Genomic DNA, 19653 nt, shown 5'->3' with positions numbered 1-19653 from the left:
CACAAGTTGAGGGTATTTGTTCCTTTTAAAATGTGTCCACAATGTCAAATTCCATTCTCCATCAAGGAAAATCATAAATATTAAATCATATTATATATGCTATCTATCCATATGTATGTGTGTATATTACCATATATATCAATAGCTGTATATAGATTTGCAATACAAATCCATATACAGAAAATATATAGTTTTATCATGAATAATTCATTTTAACCTCCTGGAAGGGGTCAGAATTCCAGATTATCACTCAACATTTGAATAAAGGAGAAGGTATTTTCCTCTGTTTTGGAAGTGTGGATTGTTTTTTTTTTTTTTTCTTTTTGCCTCATGCCACTCTGAAGCTAAATGAAATTATAAGAAGGAAACTGAAGCTGCATATTCAATAGAAAAAGAGTGAAATGCACTCCAGAAATAGAAAAGAAATATCAAGATGAAATTCCAGCTGGGAGGGATTCCTAGAGCTATAGGGGAAAACAGAGCCTCTGGCTTTAATTTATGGAGGAGTCTGCCGGCGGATGGCCTCTTATAATCTGCGCCATCTGTATTATTGATTAATGAGGTCAAGGGCAGCATTACTCACCGTTGGTTCTCTCCCAGGACCCCTGTTCACTTTGCAAAGTGCTCAGGAAGCTCTGTCTTCTCATCACCATCTCCCCGGCTCTGGGTTGGGTGACGCCTGCCAACAGATGCCAAAGAGCCTCCCTCCCATGTTGATGCAGGGGTGCTGACAGATCCCTCCCTGCCAACGAATGAGTCAGATGGTTGTTGGCCTCTTGCTCGAGATAAAAGCCCCTTCACCAAGAAGCAAAGAGAGTGGCTTAGACCCAAGCATCAGTGTATCCACATCTGTGGAAAAGTAAAATATTCCATCAGCAAACAATGAACTGTATTGGTGTTTTTTTTTAAAAAAAGACTAGCTAAATGGAGTAGTTTCCCAGTTTTCTAACTGCCTCTCTTCCTCCTGGAATATGTTCATACCCAATCTGTATCCCTGTCTATAGTCACTGTGGTCACTCCTTCTGCCTTGATTACTTGCCCTGAGTCTCTTTAGAGCAGTATATTTTTATATTGAGCTGTGGTCGCTGCTTTTTGGTCTCTCACCTCCAACTCTTCCCTCCTTTGGCTGCCATCTCTAACGCACCTGCCTAATGGCTTAATGTCATGGAGAAAAAACTATCTCCATGGGAGGTGTCACAAATGGGTATCTGCTTTTACCCCACCTCTGTTTACGTGTTGTAGCATAGAGTGTCGGGTCAGGGCCATGAGACCCAGGCTTCTGGGTTCAGATCCAAGCCCCCCACCCCAATGGTAGTTGTACGACCACGGTCAAGGCTTCACCTTGGTCAGGTCCAGATTGCTGGCCAATGAGGGTGACACTGCCCACCTTTTTGGGTTGCTGCAAGATTGAATGAAATAACCCTTCCAGTCCTCTTGTTTGCAGGAAGTGTCAGGTAAATCTTCACTACTGTGGTGAGTAGTGGTCACAGAAAGGGAAGGTAGAGGTGGACATGAGGTCATGGTCACAGCTTTCACTATAGATACTGCAGAATCAACGATGCTTTAATTCCTTCTAGAGTGTGGAGAAAAATTATTCCCTAATTTGCCTCCTTATTTGTCCTCCACTTCATTGCTTCTGTAGAAAAAATTGGTTTTGCATAAATAGACTCACAGACATAGAAAACAAACTTATGGTTACCAAAGGGGAAAGTGAGGGGAGGGATGAGTTAGGAATTTGGGATTAACAGATACACACTACTATGTATAAAATAAACAACAAGGACCTGCTTATAACACAGGGAACTATATTCAATCCCTTGCAATAACCTGTAATGAAAAAGAATCTGAAAAAGAATATATACGTGTGTGTGTGTGTGTGTATATATATATATGTATGTGTGTCTGTATATATATAACTGAATCTCTTTGCTGTACACCTGAAACACTGTAAAGCAACTATACCTCAATTTAAATTTTTTTTAATATATAAATAAATTTTTTAAAAATTGGTTTTGGTAAATGTAGGCTCTGAATCTGGAGCTGATATTTGGAGATAGTCTATACATTGAAAACTATTCTATTTATAAAGAGATGAAATAGATCACTATCCATGCAGATTTGACATCTAGGCTCAGCGTGAGGTGCATTTCTTGCAGGAGTAAATCTAAGTGGATAACTTGTATTATACTTTCTTATTTTAGTTTTTATTTTCATTAAAGTTATACACACAGAGCTTAAAGAGGCAACAACTTCCAGAAGGCTTATTATGAAAGACAGCCACCTTCCCTTCCCACCCTTCAGAAGCAGCTACTTTCCACTAGTTTGGTTGTTCCTGACACTTGCTCAGTGTCTCCAAATAACGTGCTTCTATGGCAGTTACTTGACTTTTCAGTTTCCAGAATGCTCCATGGCTTCACAGTAGTGTGGAAGAGGAAGGTTAAGGTCTCTTTCAGCCCTGCCCACCCCGACTGCCCAGCCCTCTGTCCTCCCCAAACAATTACACCATAAATTTGCTTAGACAGTAGTTTATGCTGTGCTTATTATGACTATGTGACCACTGTTTATAGCTGAGCCAGTAATGGGTAGTGATTCATCTTCCTTTCCTGCACAACTCTGTGTTTTCCCCATGGTTTAGAACTGTCTTTTTTGTTGTTGTTCGTTTGCTGAGGCATCTATGCTCTGTCCCCAGAGATCTCCAGTCTCCTTTCCGTGGGTTCAAAATCATAAGATTTTCCATCAGTTTTGTCCTTCTGGCTTCATTTCGCCTGAGTCTTCTGACCTGCTGCAAAAGTTTCATCTTGGAATCTCCTTTTACCATCATTTTGGAATCTTCCTTCACCACCATTCTGGAAATCTTCTTCACTTATTACGATAGATTTTTATTGTTTGGTTGAATGGTTTATTGTAACATAATTCTCTGTAACAATTGTTTTACTCCCTGATTTTAGTGAAGCACATCCTCCAGTAGCTTTCTGGGAAAAGATACGTAGGAATTACATTTTTTCCGAGATAATTAAACTTTTATTTTTAGTCTTCTCTCACTTTTTTTTTTTTTTTTTTTAAGATTTATTTATTGATTGATTGATTGCTATGTTGGGTCTTCGTTTCTGTGCTAGGGCTCTCTCCAGCTGCGGCAAGTGGGGGCCACTCTTCATCGCGGTGCGCGGGCCTCTCACTATCGCGGCCTCTCTTGTTGCGGCGCACAGGCTCCAGACGCGCAGGCTCAGCAGTTGTGGTTCACGGGCCCAGTTGCTCCACGGCATGTGGGATCCTCCCAGACCAGGGCTCGAACCCGTGTCCCCCGCATTAGCAGGCAGACTCTCAACCACTGCGCCACCAGGGAAGCCCCCTTCTCTCACTCTTAATGAACAATTTGGTTGAGTGTAGAATTCCAGGTTGAAATCATTTTCCTTTCTAATCTTGAAGGCCTTCCTCCGTTGTCTTCTAGCTTCCAGTGCTTTGGTTGAGAAATAAAATGTCATTCTGGTTTTGATCCTTTGTATATATTCCTGTTTTTCTCTCTCTTTGGTAGTTTCTAGGACCATTTTTTGGTCCTGGTATTTTGAAAATTCACAGTGATGTGCATTGGTGTGCATCGTTTTGTCCTTTGTGCTGGAAAATGCACATCCTTAACTTCTGGGAATTTTTAATTATTTATTTGATTATTTCCTCTCCTCCTTTTTCTGGAACTTCTCTTCTTTAAATGCCAGGTCTCCTGTTTCTGATAAGGTGAGGGCTGTGCAGTCACTGGTCTGCTTGAAGAGAGGGAGGAGGTTTGGGATTGAATTCTTAAACAGTCTCACGGTCATCCCGTTTTCAGGCCACCTTTACCGTCACTTCTAGAGCTTGGCCCACTGCCAGCTGAATGACCAATTGTTCTTCTGCTTTCAGCCTCCAACATTTCGTGGCTCTGATCAGCTCTTCTAGTCTCCTTTCCTCCCAGGTTTATGTCTTGTTAAAAAAAAAAACAGTCCTTTTGCTGTTACCCTGTTATAGTGCAACAAGAAGGAGCAAAGGTACTGTGGTATGTGTTCAATCTGCCATCTTTAATTAAAAGCCCAAGTGATTTTTTAAGAAAATTCAGAATTGATATTTGCCACATGTTTTAAGTCCATTAGCCTAACTCTAATAAATTTTAAAATATTCACCACGTTTTATGACCTGATGGAAAATGAACAGTCTAGTCCAATTTGTTCTGTTCCGTAGACGGTAAGTGATGGTCACAGGTTCTAACAGTATACGGTCCAAGGAGAGATGATAAAAGGGTAAAGTTTGTTCTAAAGTGATTCTCGTGGCACAAGTTCTTTTCTTGACAACCCTGTCATCTGTAACTTAGATCTGCAAATACCCATCCAAATAAGGCAAAATTAGCAACAGAAAATACCTCAGTGTCCCTACAGCAGTGGAAGAATGCGTTAATGAAAAGAAGCTGGCCTCATTATTCATTTATGGTTCTATTTAAGTCATATCTTTCATGTTATTTGAATCCAGAAAGGCGTCTCTGGTTTGACTTTGCCTGATCTTTTCTTCATAGCCGCACACAGCAGTAGGGGAGGGAAGAGGCGCCAAAGGCGGCCTTGTCCCTGGAATCCCTTTTCCTGTTGTCTTTGGTGCACCGTGTGCCTGTCATCGTCCCAGCTGAGAGGTGGCATTTGCTGTGTCCTTTTCCGCTTATGAGGCCAAGGGCAAAGGCAGCTAGAAGTGTCCTGTGGCCCTGGAGTGGCTGACACTTTTCTAGGGAGGTGGGAGGGCCTGTGAGTGACAGCCCAGGAAGCAACTCCGACAGGGCACTGGGACCCTCCCAGGCTCCTTTGGGAGAGTCTGCAAAAATGGACCTACTCTGCAGAGCAGAGGAAAAATACCAGCTTTCGCTCCAAAAGAGACTTTGAAGGACTTGCAGAGGAGAAATGACTCTTCCTCCAGAGCAGGGATCTTAACCTGGGCCCCTCCCCCTCTCTCCTCCCCCCACCCCTCCCCGCAGCCCCTCCTCCCACAATGCCCAGCGGGGCCCCACCCCTCCTTCTGCACCAGGGGCCTCCTTCTCCTGCAGGAAGTCTGCACACAGGAGGCCAAGCCTGCTTATCCTCCAGCAAGGTGTCCACTGGTCTCAGCAGAGTCACCACATCTTTAAAGGGACAGCTCCCCACTGCTAAGATAATGTTTTCTCCAGATCAATACGCAAATCAATCTTTTAAAAATTCTGATTAAGCCAGGGGTCCAGTGCCCACAAGGCCAGGCATGTAATAGAGATGAGAGAAGAGGGCGCGGGGAGTTGGGGGGAGACTGCAAATCAGCTGTCCGCGCCTCTTCTGAAGGGTGGCAGCTGCCCAGCCCTGGGTAGAGTGTTGACAAGGACACAGGGTCAGGTAGCTCCTCCGGTCCGCGTGGCGTTAGGGATGCTGAGACTGGCGGGCTCCTGGGAAACATGGGACTTTGGCTCGGCTGTGCAGAACCTTCCTCAGATTGTCCATCTACCCAGCTTTCCCTCTCCTCTGGGGGTCAGACCCCAGTCATGGCTGGGCGGCCCTCCCGGTTCCCCGGCCTACTCCTGGTCTTCTCTCCTGGGCGTCTCCCCCTAATGAAGTCTTTGCAGGTTCAGCCCCATCTTGGCATCTGATTTTCAGGAGACCCAGACTATTATGCCTAAAGACTTCAGTAAATTCCTGTCAACTGGCAGATGGCCTGGGTCTCCAGGACAGAGACAGAAATGCTAGGTTGTGTGTCTGGGTCATCACTGGCCACAGCGCCGGGAGCCAGGCTGTCTCCCTCGCACAGCCGACGTCCTGTTGCTCACCTCCTTTCCGCTTTTCCTCCAGGTTGTGGCTCTGTCCTCCTGGTGCCTGCTGAGGGACTCCATTTACTACACACTGTCCGTGGTCGCGCTCATCGTGGTAAGTGATGGGCACCTCGCCTGGATCCCTGGCCTCTTATCTCCCAATCCTCCTTCTCAGCTCGGGGTGACGCGTGGCTCCTCCAAGTGGAGCAGGTGCGTGGAGGCGGCTCCTTTGATCACTCAGAACCCCAGCCTGATGGTCCGGTGCTCAGAACGGGAGCTGGCCCTGGTCCCCGAGCTCCATGAGAATCCCCTGCTGTTTTCCTACGATTCCCCCGACGCTTTGCACTCACTTTCCTCATGGGCTCCTCTGTAACTCCCTTCAGCATCCCTGGGTGTGGACCTTCCTTCTCCCCCTCACTCTGTGCACTCTCCCAGGACACGCCCTGCCCGTCCCACAGTACCCGTTGCCATTACCGCCTTCATGCGGACATGCCCACACTGTGTCCCTAGCAGTGAGTAAGCAACTCTCTACTAGACACCTTCATGCCCCAGACCCAACGTGTCTCTACACTTAGGATGCTTTCCCCAAGACTGGACCCTCCTCCTTTATTTCAGCCCCCGTTCCTACCCTAGCTACCCAGCCTGGAAATGATATTAAACTGACCTTCCCGCCAACATTGTCCTGTGGATTTTCACTTTGTAAAAGTCTCCCCAGTGTGTCCCCCGTAGCCCGTTTTCCTTGAGGCTTTTTGCATCTCTGGCCTGAACTGATGAAGCTCATTGCAGATTAATGTAACAAATAGCATCACAGCTGCCCTCCCCCTCCCCCTCTACTCCCCCCTCCCTGCTCAGTCCTCAGAGCTGTCCAAACGGTGTCTCGACCAAGAACACCTGCAAATGCCAGTCCTGTGTTTATATGATCAGTGGCTCCATGTTCTGTGGGGACAAACCCAAATCCCTTAGCTTGGCAAGCCGAGCCATCCAGGAAAAGGGCAGCAAATCAGAACAACACATGGGAATCGGGAGACCTGGCTCCTAATTCGGGTCCCCTTCTCACTAGCTCTAATGACCTTGGAGAAATCGGTGTCTCCAGGTCTTAGTTTTCTTATGCACAGAACGGAAATAGATCCTCTGAAGGATTTACTTACCTGTTTACAAAGCACTTACCTGTATATTATTTAATTATAAATAATTAATTTAATTATAAATTAGATTTAAGGGCTTCCCTGGTGGCGCAGTGGTTAAGAATCCGCCTGCCAATGCAGGGGACACGGGTTTGTGCCCCGGTCCAGGAAGATCCCACATGCCGCGGAGCAGCTGGGCCCGTGAGCCACAACTACTGAGCCTGCGCGTCTGGAGCCTGTGCTCCGCAATGGGAGAGGCCGCGACAGTGAGAGGCCCGCGCACCACGATGAAGAGTGGCCCCCGCTTGCAGCAACTGGAGAAAGCCCTCGCACAGAAACGAAGACCCAACACAGTCAAAAGTAAATAAAAAAATAAATAAATAAATTAGATTTAATTATAAAGCTCTATACAAATAAGTCAAAAGTGATGTTTAATACAAGACTTTCCCCAAGGAACCAGGTGGGTTAGTTAAGTCAACAGCAGCTCCAAGTGAAGAGCTTGGGTTTACAACCACAGTGCCCTCATTCAGGGGCGACTGACGATCAGGAGGGTTGAGACCAGCCCCAAGGGGCAGAAGTGCTCCGACGCCCACGTTGGACTGAAAACACAGTGTGTCTGTTGAATTCCCGGTCAGCAGACTTAAGGACACCCATGAGCTCTGTGTTCTTGTACCTGTGGAAGAGGTACGATCACCCCCAGATCTAGAAGCCTCTGTTCACCCAGCCCAGACTGCTCAGACACGCTCTGCAGGATCTCTGTCCTGTGACGCCCGATCCCATACAGCTCACGTGCACTCGGCTCTTTTGCTGTCAGGGTATTTTAGGATGGTTTCTGAAAATTACAGTTTTCAAGAGACGTGTTAGTGGATGGTGTCAATGAACGCAGTTCTCCATTTTACTGAATTCCAGAAGGAGGTGTCCGCCCTCCTAGAGACAAGGCGATGAGCCAGAACAGCACAGTCCAAGACCCCCTGGGAGGGACTTCCCTGGTGGCGCAGTGGTTAAGAATCCACCTGCCAGTGCAGGGGACACGGGTTTGAGCCCTAGTGCAGGAAGATCCCACATGCCGTGGAGCAACTGAGCCCAAGAGCCACAACTACTGAAGTCCCTGCACCTAGAGCCTGTGCTCTGCAACAAGAGAAGCCACTGCAATGAGAAGCCCGCACACCGCAACTAGAGAGAAAGCCCGCACGCAGCAACGAAGACCCGACACAGGCAAAAATAAATAAATAAATAAATTTATACCAAAGGAAAAAAAAAACAAGACCCCCTGGGAGCGCGGACTCAGCAACGTCCACGCCTATTGGCAGATTTGCCAGCACCTGCTTCACTCTGTTCTCACATAGACACCTCCTGGACCGTGTGTGAAATAACCTGTCTTCTGTCACATTTATCTGGACGTGTTCAAGATAGAACAAATGTAATTGTCTCTAATGACGTGAGAAGAAACAAAGCGGTTTTGCATCCTCAGGCTGTGGGCGACACTCACCCGAGCGGGGTCTTTGGGCAAAGCAATCACCTGCTGAGGATGAATCAGAGCTGACTCAGCTGCTTACGGGATGCCAGCAGCTCTGTGTTCCCTCCGATGGCAACAGAGTCAAAAGCAAGTGATTCTTTGCTGTGACCTAGAGATTGGACTGTGTATTTACCGACCTGACGTCAAGCCTAGATTTTTATGATCTTGAGAAAAATTACCTTTCTCCACTGTTAGGAAGTAATGGAAAAGAGAACGTCTGGGTTCTCAGGGTTTGGTCTTGGTCCTTTCTACTTTAAGTGGTGTTCCTCCAAATTCAGCAGCGCAGGAAACGCTCAGCATGCCTCCTGGAAACATGCAAACCAGAGGTTTTAATTCGGTAGGTCCTGGGGTTGGACCCAGGAAGCTTCACTTCAACCAGAATCTTCCCCCGTGATTCGGATGCCAGTGGCACCTACTGCGCTTGGAGAAACTCAGCCTCCAATACGGTTGGACACCATTTCCTCAAATGTTCATCTGCTGCAGGCAAAGACCGTCTCGAAAGGGGAAGCATCATGGCAGCTTGGTTGTCTGGATTTCTGAGGGCCGTTTGTTCTTGGGGTCATTTTCACATGAGACTTAAAACCAGCCTGAGGAGCAAAACAGCCTAATACCCGAAGAGCAGAACTTAGCAAAGGAGGTTCCTCCGTGTCCACAGATCTCTTCTGTGCGCCAGCCCCAGGCTGCTGTTCCACACGCCATATCTTTTTGTCAAGGTTTCCCAGTCTCCTCTTTCTGTGTTTTCCCTAATGTCATGGTAACAGCATCACTTTTCTTTGGGTTTTCCGTGTATAACACAAAGCTTCTCCATCGGACTCTGCAATGGGCACTGAAAAGTCCTGTATTTAGAACTCTCCTCCTACCCACAAATAATTACCAATAATTATCTGAATAATTTCTTTTAACTATTAGGGTTTTTTTTTACCCTCTCCCCCTTTTTATGGCTCTGAAATGTTCAGAAGGCAGTCCCCTGAGGTGCCACAATGAAGAGCTCATTCACCTGGAGGGCAAGTCCCGACTAAATGGGACCAGAGGCCACTTCTAAATACATCTGCCCACAGGGAGGAGCCCCGAGCAGGAAAGACTACGTCTCCAGGGAGGCTTAGGGCCGCTGGTCCAGGGAGTGCTGATGGGGTCGTTACTACCTGGATTCTGAAACAGCTGACATGGAAGCTGATGCAGAGGGCCAGGCCAAGAAGCAGAAACACAGCACGGGCGATCTGAAACCAACAGAGCTTCAAACGGTTAACTTAGAGACGAGGGACTCAGTTCACGTCGATGTCTGGGATTTACCTGACCTTTGCTCTCTGCTATTTTCTAGTTTGTTTGTTGTTGCTGTTTTTTAAAGAGAGAGCGAAAAAATAAATAGATAACTAAAGAGAGAGCGGAAGAAATTAAGAGCATGCTCTCGTCTAAAGCAGTTCTCATTGCAAAAGCGTACAGCGCCTGTCTCTCAGCGCCTTTCCCCCGCCCCGTCAGGCATCCCCCTTTAGCCCAGGTGACATTCTCTACAGTGAAGCATCAGGCCCTGGAGAAGCTTGTCGTGGCCCAGGAAGCTCGCCCCATGACTTGGGTCTCTCTCTGCAAGAGAAGTGTCGCTGTTCAGGTTCTGAGAGCATCCTGGGTCCTTCGGAGCATGTCCTGCGTGCATCTACACGATCGATGGTCTGCAGACCCTCATGGACGTCTTGCTGCTCTCTCTCTCACACCAAGGACCCACCCCCATCTGACTATGGCAGCTCCGGCCTCCCCATCTTCTTTCTCCAAATTCCAGCAGACCCGACAGACAGTCTCTTTTATTGAAATGTTACTGTAATTTACATAATCATGTAATTTACATAAATGCAAATGATTCATTACATCGTCAATCTAACAGCTGCCCTAAAAGGAATACTTTATTTTTACCCTTCATCTCTGCTTCAGGATGGGGGCTTATGAGCACCAAGAGAAGGGAAACTTCCAGGGGGTGTGGAGAGGCCTCTGAGACAGGTTCCAGATAACAGACAGGCTCACAAATGCAGCTTGGGGGAGGAGGGGCTGCCCACCTGGAGAAGGGCCAGGTGGGCCATTGGCAGTTGGGGGGCCCTCGGGGCAACTTGAGCACCGGCACAGCAGCAAGGCTCATCCGAGGTGACACTGCCCTCTCACTCAGTGCAGCCCCCCCACTCTGATAAAGAGAGACAACTCAGCTGACGCATCTGCCGGAGATAACCTAGGCAGCACTGTCCAATATGATAGCCACCAAGCACATGAGCCTTTGAGCTCTTTGTTTTTAATTTTTATTTTATATTGGAGTAGAGTTTATTTACGATGTTGTGTTAGTTTCAGGTGTACAGCAAAGTGATTCAGTTATACATATACATGTATCTATTCTTTTGCAAATTCTTTTCCCATTTAGCCATTGTACTCTTGAAATGCAACCATTGCAACCAAGGAACTGAACCTTATTTCATTAATTTCAATGTATGAGGCCACATGTGGCTAGTGCCTATCATCTTGGATAGCACAGTTGTAGAGAGCAAATCCTTCCATAGAAAGTATACCTACGTTCTCACGGGCACTTTTAACAGGCATAGGCTCCATACTTCCTACAGGACTGAGTACAGTGTTGGGTCTGTCGATGGAGATTTCCTAGTTCAGTACTCACCACTGTGCAAGCACCTGTGACAGGAGTCCCATTTTACAGATGGCAACACCAAGGCTCCAGAAATCCAGGGATTTGCTCAAGGTGAGTGAGCTGCAACCCCTCAGGCCAACCAGAGCAGGATAAGATGTACAGCTGCATCAGCTCAGCAAAGAATTCAGGTTTTCCCTCCAACAAAACCTGCCTCGTACAGTCTGGTTTTACCCCACCTACCAAGAAGTCCACCTTCACAGGGGCGCCCGAAGGAAGCGCTTACTTTACATTTGAAGACTGAACGTCTGCCTCCCTCTCCTGGAAGTCTTTCATTAAGACGACTCATCTTAAATCTCCTTATCTCGCCCTTTCTGTGAGAGGAAAGTGCCCGACATGTACACTGCTGACTGTCCTCTGGTGCCCGCTGGCCTCCACGGCCCGTCCCCCTCGGGCCCTTCCTCCCTCTCCAGTTTGGAGACCCTGAGGCCCTTCTGCTCACGATTACATCTCAGGGCCCCAGCAAAGCGGGAATGACTCTGGCAGCCAGAAGATTCTCACAGAGAAGGATGTGAGAGAACATTCAAGTTTCTCAAACAAACCAGGGGGTCCCCTGTTCCCTAATCCCTGCCACAGTGAGGAGGCAGGGCTGCTGTAAGTGGTGCTGGGGTCAGGGAGGGAGCCGGGTCATCTGAGCATTTGCTCCTGGAGCCGGGAATTGGGTTGGCTGGACGGGATTCCAGGAGACTTGCTCTTTCCCTAGGACAACAACTTGGACATTTTAGTTCCTCGCCTGTGTTTTTGCGCTGCTGAGCGAACGTAGCCTTTTGCTTTAACAACCATCATCTCCTGTATCCTAAATTGGTCCTCTCATCACTGTTTCTTCTGCTGTGGCCTGCCCTGCAGGTTGATATGGGATGTCCGGCTCTGCTCAAGCCCTGCCTTTAGTTCCTACCCTCCTGCATCCCCAGCACCATCAGGTCAGCCAGCTGGAGATGCTCACGTCAGAATTACTATTTACCCTTCAGTTGGAAGCCATATCTGTGCCTCACAGCTGTTTTCCAATGTATTCCATCTGATTCCTCTCCTCAGAGGGAATCGCCATGGGCTCGGCTAAGCCACCCGCACCCCCGTCCCTGAAGCCGGAGGAAGGCAGGACTCCGAGTAGGCACATCTCCTGAGGGCATCTACGCCGTGGGGGGGAGCAGTTTCCCTCCCCAGCAACGCGGGGAAGATGTTCAAGGTTTCAGTCTCTTGAAAGAGAATGATGGTGTTGATTTTCTCCTTTTACCTTCACTGCTTAAAATTCTGATGGTGCCAGAGATTACTGTACAAGCTACGAGATCCCAGCTCCAGCACAACAGCCGCCCAGCGCCATGGTTACCGCTTACAACCAGCCAACCCAGGGCCGCTGTGCGCTGCGGGGCCAGCCGGGCCTCTCCTCTCCTGCCCACTCGCCTGCGACTACCGGCTGTCTGTTCCTTGCTGTTCCGCCTTGAGTTCCCTGGGTTGCTCGATCATCCAGGGATTCACCTGCCTGACGGAAGCCTGTCTCTCTCGGAAGAATTCTAGAGCAGACACCAGCACTGAAAAGCTGGTTTCCATGGTACCCAAACGTTTCTCGGAGGCTGGAGGAAAAGAGGGTTTTTTCAGATTCACTCCTGTGAGTTCCCATTTAGCTCGTCTGCGGAACACGTGGAAAGCTTAGCGTGAAGCCAGGGGGTGCTCTGGATGAACCAGATATGGGTCAGAGAGCAGGTCCCTGACCAGCCATGCAGCAAATCTGGGGCCCAGAGATCAGCGCACCCACGCGGGCCCTGGTGGGGTGGCGGGGGGGGGCAATAGCGGCCTCACCCCAAACACAACCAGCAGAGCACAGAGAGCTGCTTTCCCAAGGCTCCTCTGCAAAATCCCACCTGGGAAAAGGGTGGGCAGCTCCGACCGCTACGCTCAGGTCTGGGGACTGCGTGTGGGTGTAAATGAGGGACCCACCCGGCCCCATCTCAGAGCACCGGGCAGGAGCTGCCTCCAGAACGTCACCCCACCCCCTGATGGTAGTGGGCTGGCCGCAGGCCGCTGCGGGAGTCTGTCTGTCCAGGGGCCCTTGCCCACCTCCCAGGAGATTTCATGGAGCCGCCGAGGGGACTTGGTCCAACTTAATCTCAACATCTCTGCCGGGGCCGGGCCGCTGGGATGCGGGGCCCGGGACGTGAGCGCCACCTAGTGGGGACCGTCTGGAACTGGGGGTGCAGTTTCTTGTTTCAGGTGGGGCAAGGCGTGTGATTTCAGGTTCTCTTCTACCCTAGTCACCCCGCAAGCAGGTGTGGGGAAGTTGTTTTGTCTTCTTTTACTCACCGAGTGAGCATGAAAATACAGAGGGATGTGCAACACTTGTCTTAGGAGAATTCAATGAAATTAAATCTGTAAGGAATAAGAAATCTGCTCTAACCATCAGCAACACCAAGCGAGAGTCACCATCTTTGTCGTCGTACGTTCTCAGACAGGCCGGTTCCATGCTCTGTCGGCATGTTCCGGAGATGTGCTCTCCCAGGGGAACAGTCTGTGAACAGTTCAGATTTCCTTCTGGGTGGGTGACACTCAGCCGGCAGACCCCCCTCCAGGCACCACCAGACTCTGCAGTCAGGTCTCTTTCCTCACCACACACAAGCCTCTTTCCATTCAGGTTTTCTCAAAGGCCTGATTTATAGTCCCTTTTATCAATGTTACTGTTCTTTTTTGGAGGCTCTCGTGTTTCCATCCAGTCCTCTTGAAGCAGCGGGGTCAAACCCAGACCGTGTTCACTCGTGGGCCACAGGGTAGCTGAGGCCTCAGGGCTCCAGGTGGTCAGAGACCAGCATCGCTGCCTCTGTCGTTTGGAAGTTTCTGGTTCCCTCCCCCCACCACGTTTGCATCCAGGCGTGCCTCACTATTTCTCTGATATTGTGTTCCCTGTAAATTCTGCTCTCACTTTGGAATCCTTTGTACAATTAAGGCCATTCTGATTTTTTTTCACCTGTCAGGTGGCACAAAATACGGCTTCCTTAGAGCTGCTTTCATAGTACGGAGTGTTGGCTGCCCTCCCCAGAGAGGAACATTAAATTGGTGATCTAATCAACTCTTTACTAGTATCTTGTGCTCTCTTAAGTGGCTCTGAATTGATTGTTCCAGCCTGCTGCCCAAGACTGATATTGAATTAACTTCAATTAATAGAAAACATTTTCCAACTTAAATCACTGCTTCTGTTCCATGATTTCTTGGATTTTTTGAAAGCTAGCAATTATATAACAGCGGCTGTGAATGCCTGCCTGGGAATGAATTCCATACCATCCAGCCTGGATTGTGGGGTGGTTTCCTTTACTTCTTTATTTCTCTTCCCATTCTGGTTTGACATTTTCATCCAAATGCCAACCTGTTGGATCCGATAATGATAGATGATAAAACGGCAAAAACTGATGAAGCCAATATCTTTTTCAGTGTCTTGTTGGGAAGAGTGAGTTACAAAGAAAAGGGTGGCCCCTTTCTCCTCATCCTTCTCTACGCTCCTTTGGGGTGATCGGAGGGAGGTACTCTTGTGTGCCTTTTGAGTTGCACCTGCTGGTCTTTGAGGTTTTCTCTGTGTCTCTCACAACTGGTGGTAGTTGTCATCGCCGGGGACTGAAGCGATGTCCCGTTGTTAGCCGAGTTTACCACCTGGGTACAGTAATCACCCTCTACACCCAGATGCTTCTGCCTGAGAGTCTCCAGAGGGCCCCTGACCGAAAGTTGCTCAGAGATGATCGCGCTCAAATCAGTCATGTCCTGTGAGTGTGGGAAGAAACAGCTTCCTACTTGAATGAAATAGAAGGGCATTCATTTGGTTTCAACACCATACCATCTGGGCAAATAAGGGTGTCATGGAAAGAACACGAAGTTAAGAGCCAGGGCTGGGTTCTAGGACCAACTCTGCAGCTAATTGGGCAACCTCAGGGAAATTACTCATGTTCTCTGCAGCTCCGTTTCCCGTATAAATCAAAGGGCCAGGATTATACCACTTTTTCCCCCAAAATGAGAAGTGATCTTAGATGCTATGTGGAGTAGGACTTAAATAAACTCAGTCCTGTCGTGTGTTTTCTTCGGCTCCTAACTGATCAGGGAGGGTCTCTGTTTGGCCCTTTGCACTGCTTCTGACCCTCGCTAATCTCCCTTCACACAAGTGCAGGCCTGTGGCTCAGGACATGGGCAGCCGACAGTGTCCAGCCAGGATTTTCACTGTTGTCACTGCGTTTATTTTTCCTCTCTCTACACATGGTGCCCAAGTGGTGCCGATTCTCCACTTCCGGTTGTGATGCAGAATTTTCTTTGAAAATAAATTCTTTTAAGGAAACGAAAGACTAGGTTGACTGAAAGAAAAATAATCGAGTCCATAGAAACTCATGTGCTTTCATAAAAGCTCGAAGGTGCTGTACGATGCACAGAGACGTACAGACAGCTTCCAGGGGACCCGTAAGTGACTAATGTTTGCAAGCACCCACCAAGCTCCGCATCCCCTTCCAGATCTGAAATTCTACAAATAACAAGGTTGGGCATGCTTCCCTCTCACTCCATCCTCTGACAGAACTTGCAGGAAGGCTGGGATGGCCTGATGCCCACCCCAGTCTGCCAACAAGACCTCCTTCCACTAACACTGACCAGAGACTAAACCAGCACAGAGGGGAGTTTGCCACAGATGCTTCACACCCCAAACCGGCCCCAGCCGCGATTCCCACCAGCCAGCCACAAGGGTGGATAACATGCATTTATAAAGCATGTGTGTGCGTGTGTATGTGTGTGTGTGTCTGTCTAATCTTCTCTCCTTTTTATTTTTTTTCACAGTTCATTTATGATGAACAAGTTTCGTGGTAAGTACCTCTTTTCCCCTTCCAATTTCTCCTTGCTATGTGGCAGAGACAGTATAGTAAAGACCAAAGTCAGGGTCTAGGAAAGAAAGGGAAATGTCGGGGCAGATTGGAACAACTGGCGTTTCTCAGGAACCCTCTGTCCATCTCAACAAAGAAATTAAATCAGCTTTCATGGAGCAGAGACCATTTCCCTTGGGCTGGCCTGGTGGGCTTCCTTTGGGGACCCTGTTATCTTGCTATCTTTATCATCCAAATTAGACAGTGTAAGGCAACTGTGCCTTTCCGCAATCAGTCATGGGCAAGGCCATGGTTAAGATTTGATGAACCTTTTCCAGTTGTCCAGACCGCGTCGGCATATTCCGAATGCCATGTATTCAATATATCCCAGGAACCAGGGGTGAAGGCATGTCAGTGACCTTTAACCCATTAAAGTTCTGCCTAACATTCAAGAAGATCTTAGAGCTCTGAAAAATCAGTGATTTTTTTTGATAGATTAAAAAAATTGCCCAAATAAAGTATACGGGAACATTTGCATTTGGGTCAATGTCCAAATCGCCTTTTTTGAGATGGGTTCTGAGCATGTCAGCTGTGTTCGAAATGGAAATAGAAATTGGGTGTGTCATGCATTCTTGTTACATTTTTCAAATATTTGATCTGCGGAAGTAGAGTGATGTGAAAATACACCTACTTCTTCTGAAAGAACATCTCAGAAACAGGTAGTTGTGATGCTGTAGGTAGACGACTTTCGTGGTATTATTTAGAGCTAAGAATGAGCTAGAAAAAGAAGCACAAACACCAAGGTCCTACTGTAGAGCACAGGGAACTATATTCGATATCCTTTAGTAAACCATAATGGAAAAGAATATGAAAATAATAATAATAATAAATTATACCTTTAATTAAAAAAAGAATTACAGAGCCCAGCAGCCTTCGTTTTCAGCAGAATGAGTGCTAGCCCTTTGCTGGAGCGACATTTCTGTGTCCTAGGATGTCTCTGTGATGTTCAGAATTTGGGGTGGTGGGGAGCATATCACATGGACCATAAACGTTACGCACTATCCAGGGTATTAAGATACTTTTGTCAGCTCTCTCTCCTCTATCCAAGAGGGCAAGGGGGAGACAGCTGGGAGAACTTGCTCTAAGACGCATAGTCCCTATGCTGACCCATAAAAATAAGAAGGAAGTCTTCTTTGAATAACAGTGATCAACAGGCTGAAAGGGATCAAGATGTCTGGGAGCACCACGGGTCAGAGGTCAGAGGCCAGAGGTCAGGAAGAACCTCCTCGTGGGATCCACCTGGACCTGGTCGCCACGTGGAGCGGTGACATTTTCCCCTCATGTCCTTGGGGATTAAGGGCAGCACAAAAAAACTTGCAGAAGCGTTCCCATTCAAACTCATGGCATGGTTAGCACAACCAGCACTCTGCCTCAGCAAACAGTAGGTGCCTAAATGTTGCTCAGTGTTGCTGCTCTTTGCTAACAATGCTGCCATAAGGAAAAGCAAGTTATGATCACAGTTGATCTCAGAAATTTTTCTGCTGCTTTTGTGCAGAAAACCTGAAAAGAGGAGACCCGCGGGTGGTTTACCATCTGTCAGTCTTAGAAGGACCCCTCTCTCCACATCTCCTTGGCTTTGCTCGTGAAAACCACGGCAGGAGGAAATGAAAGCAGGTTCATGACAAGCCTGTGTCAGTCCTTACCCTCAAGGTGTCCTTTAGGATATTTCAGATGGGAAGGAGCAAGAACACGAGAGTCTGTTTCCTCTCCTTTCCAAAGGCTGACCCTCCTACGACGTCAGAGGAGAGAACCTGGGTTCCTAGGCTACTCCCCGAGCCTGTGCTGAAGGCCGGATTCTGAGGTCATCAGCCCCTCAGCCTGGGCACCCAGGCTTCGACAGGAGGGAGGAGGTGGGAGGGCCACGGATACACGAGTCGCAAATTCCCAAGCGGGTTTTGGTCCAGCCTGGGGTGGGTTGGAATCATAACTCATGCACAGGCGAAACTGCAGGAAGAACTAGGGGAAGCTTTCACGGCACCGAATATCATTCTCAGACGGCCGACCTGTTACGTAATCATGGTTATTACGTGGATGGAGTGACGGAGACCGTTTCTCACGAGTGAGGCTGAGAAATTAGTCTGCACCACTGACCCATCACTGCTTTGGGATTTCCAGGGATTTCAGCTCCTCATTTGCCTGCAAAATATACTGAACTTTAAGATATTTTTTATCTGTCCACATCCCTTACTTTTTTATCTGTCCACATCCCTTACTTTCTTACCCAGCCACCCATGAGTATTTATTCTGCTGAAAGAGTGAGTCTAGGAGCTGATTCCTCTGATTTCTGTCCTAAGAGACAGACTCTTCAATTAAAGCACAGTAGTATTTCAATAATTCCTTAAACAGTGAATTCCTTTCCTTGTTGTAGGACATTCCAGCATGTTCTAGCAATGTCAAGGCAGGTAACCAATTCACCCCAAATCCTTGAAAGGAAACTAATGTCAGTTGTGCTTATTTTGAAACTAAAGTACTCTTTAGGAGGAAAGGAGCCTTGTCAAATACAAGTACACAAGGGGAAGGTATCCCCACCATGCATGGTTTAGATTCCTTTACCGTTCCTCAAACAGCATTCCACAGCAAGTCACATTCAGCCAAGAAGTGGCCATCAGAAGGCTTTTAGTAGCAGGTAGTAGAAAAACCAGCCACAGTGGATTACAGAAATAGTGGTTTATTTTTCTTACATATCAAGTACCCCAGATGTAGGTAGTACAGTAGCTCTGCATTTCTCTTGCCCTTTCCCTAATGACCCCAAGATGGCTGCTGTGGTTCCAGCCATCAAGTTTGGATTGAAGGCAAGAAGGAAGAAGAAGGGGCTATGTCATTTCATTGAACACCTTTCCACCTTATATCTCTTTGGTCACAACTGGGTCTGCTTTGACCAATAAGTGTCCGGGGGGAACAGAATTACAGCTTTAGACCAATCATTTATCCCACCCTCCTTGAGATCAAGGGTCCCCATTTACTGCCTCAACATAGTGGGGTTCCATTAGCAGGAAGAGGCAGGGGAATATCCGTCGGGTGCTTTTCCATCAGATACCTGCCCCAAAAGACATCTGACATAGATAGCATCAGAGATCCACCTAGTAGGGTACGTGTTCACCCTGCCCAGCAAGACCCCCACTGTTGCCAGAAGGAATTCAGAATGTGTCTTCAGTGAGTCTGAAGGCCTGACAAGAAAACGAAAGGATGCAGGGTGCTGTTTTTGTCTCTTCTTTGAGCGAGTCGTGACTTTGGCGGAGAAAGGAGAACCTGGGACGTGACCTGGACAGTGTCCATCTACATGGTGTTGGAGACCGGCTTTCGTGGTTCTGGACCCTGGTTAGGAAGTGGAGACGTGCCCTCTGGGCGAGGAGTTGGGGGTGTGACAGGGCATAGCCCTCCAACACGGAAAAGAACAATCTCTGGCAGGAGAATCCAGGGCCAGTTGTAGGTGGTTCAGAGTGGAAGTTTGTGGGAAGGGAAGAGCGCACCCAGATCACACAAGCCCAGGTCCTTGGAGGACAGCGGCAGGCTGTGGCCGGGAGGGGCAGATGGGAAGAGCGTGTGACATCAGGGTTTGCAGTTAGAGTCACTTCAAGTCCCAAACTGTTCATTCCTGAGCACCTCCTGGCTGCCAGCCTCCGTTCCAGAACTGGACACAGAATGCAAAACCCAGTTCGGTCGTGGCCTTGGGGATGTCTGAGACTAGGGGG

The 19653-nt window shown here is 48.1% G+C and overlaps 1 protein-coding gene across 4 annotated transcripts in view; it reads left to right on the top strand.

Annotated features, from left to right (window-relative positions):
• SLC24A3 (solute carrier family 24 member 3) overlaps window positions 1–19653 on the top strand; it is a 465640-nt gene that overhangs the window by 400398 nt on the left and 45589 nt on the right. For all 4 annotated transcript variants that reach the window (XM_082431659.1, XM_082431656.1, XM_082431657.1 and 1 more), the window contains exons 7-8: window positions 5817–5891; window positions 15879–15904. In XM_082431659.1, the coding sequence (XP_082287785.1) occupies window positions 5817–5891; window positions 15879–15904 (101 nt within the window). The remainder of the gene's footprint in view (window positions 1–5816; window positions 5892–15878; window positions 15905–19653) is intronic.

This window comes from Balaenoptera physalus (genome assembly GCF_965194825.1).
Source record: "Balaenoptera physalus genome assembly, chromosome: 16".
NCBI classification, from domain to species: Eukaryota; Metazoa; Chordata; class Mammalia; order Artiodactyla; family Balaenopteridae; genus Balaenoptera; species Balaenoptera physalus.
Note: the sequence above shows the minus strand (reverse complement) of the source record. Positions and strands in the feature narration are given on the sequence as shown.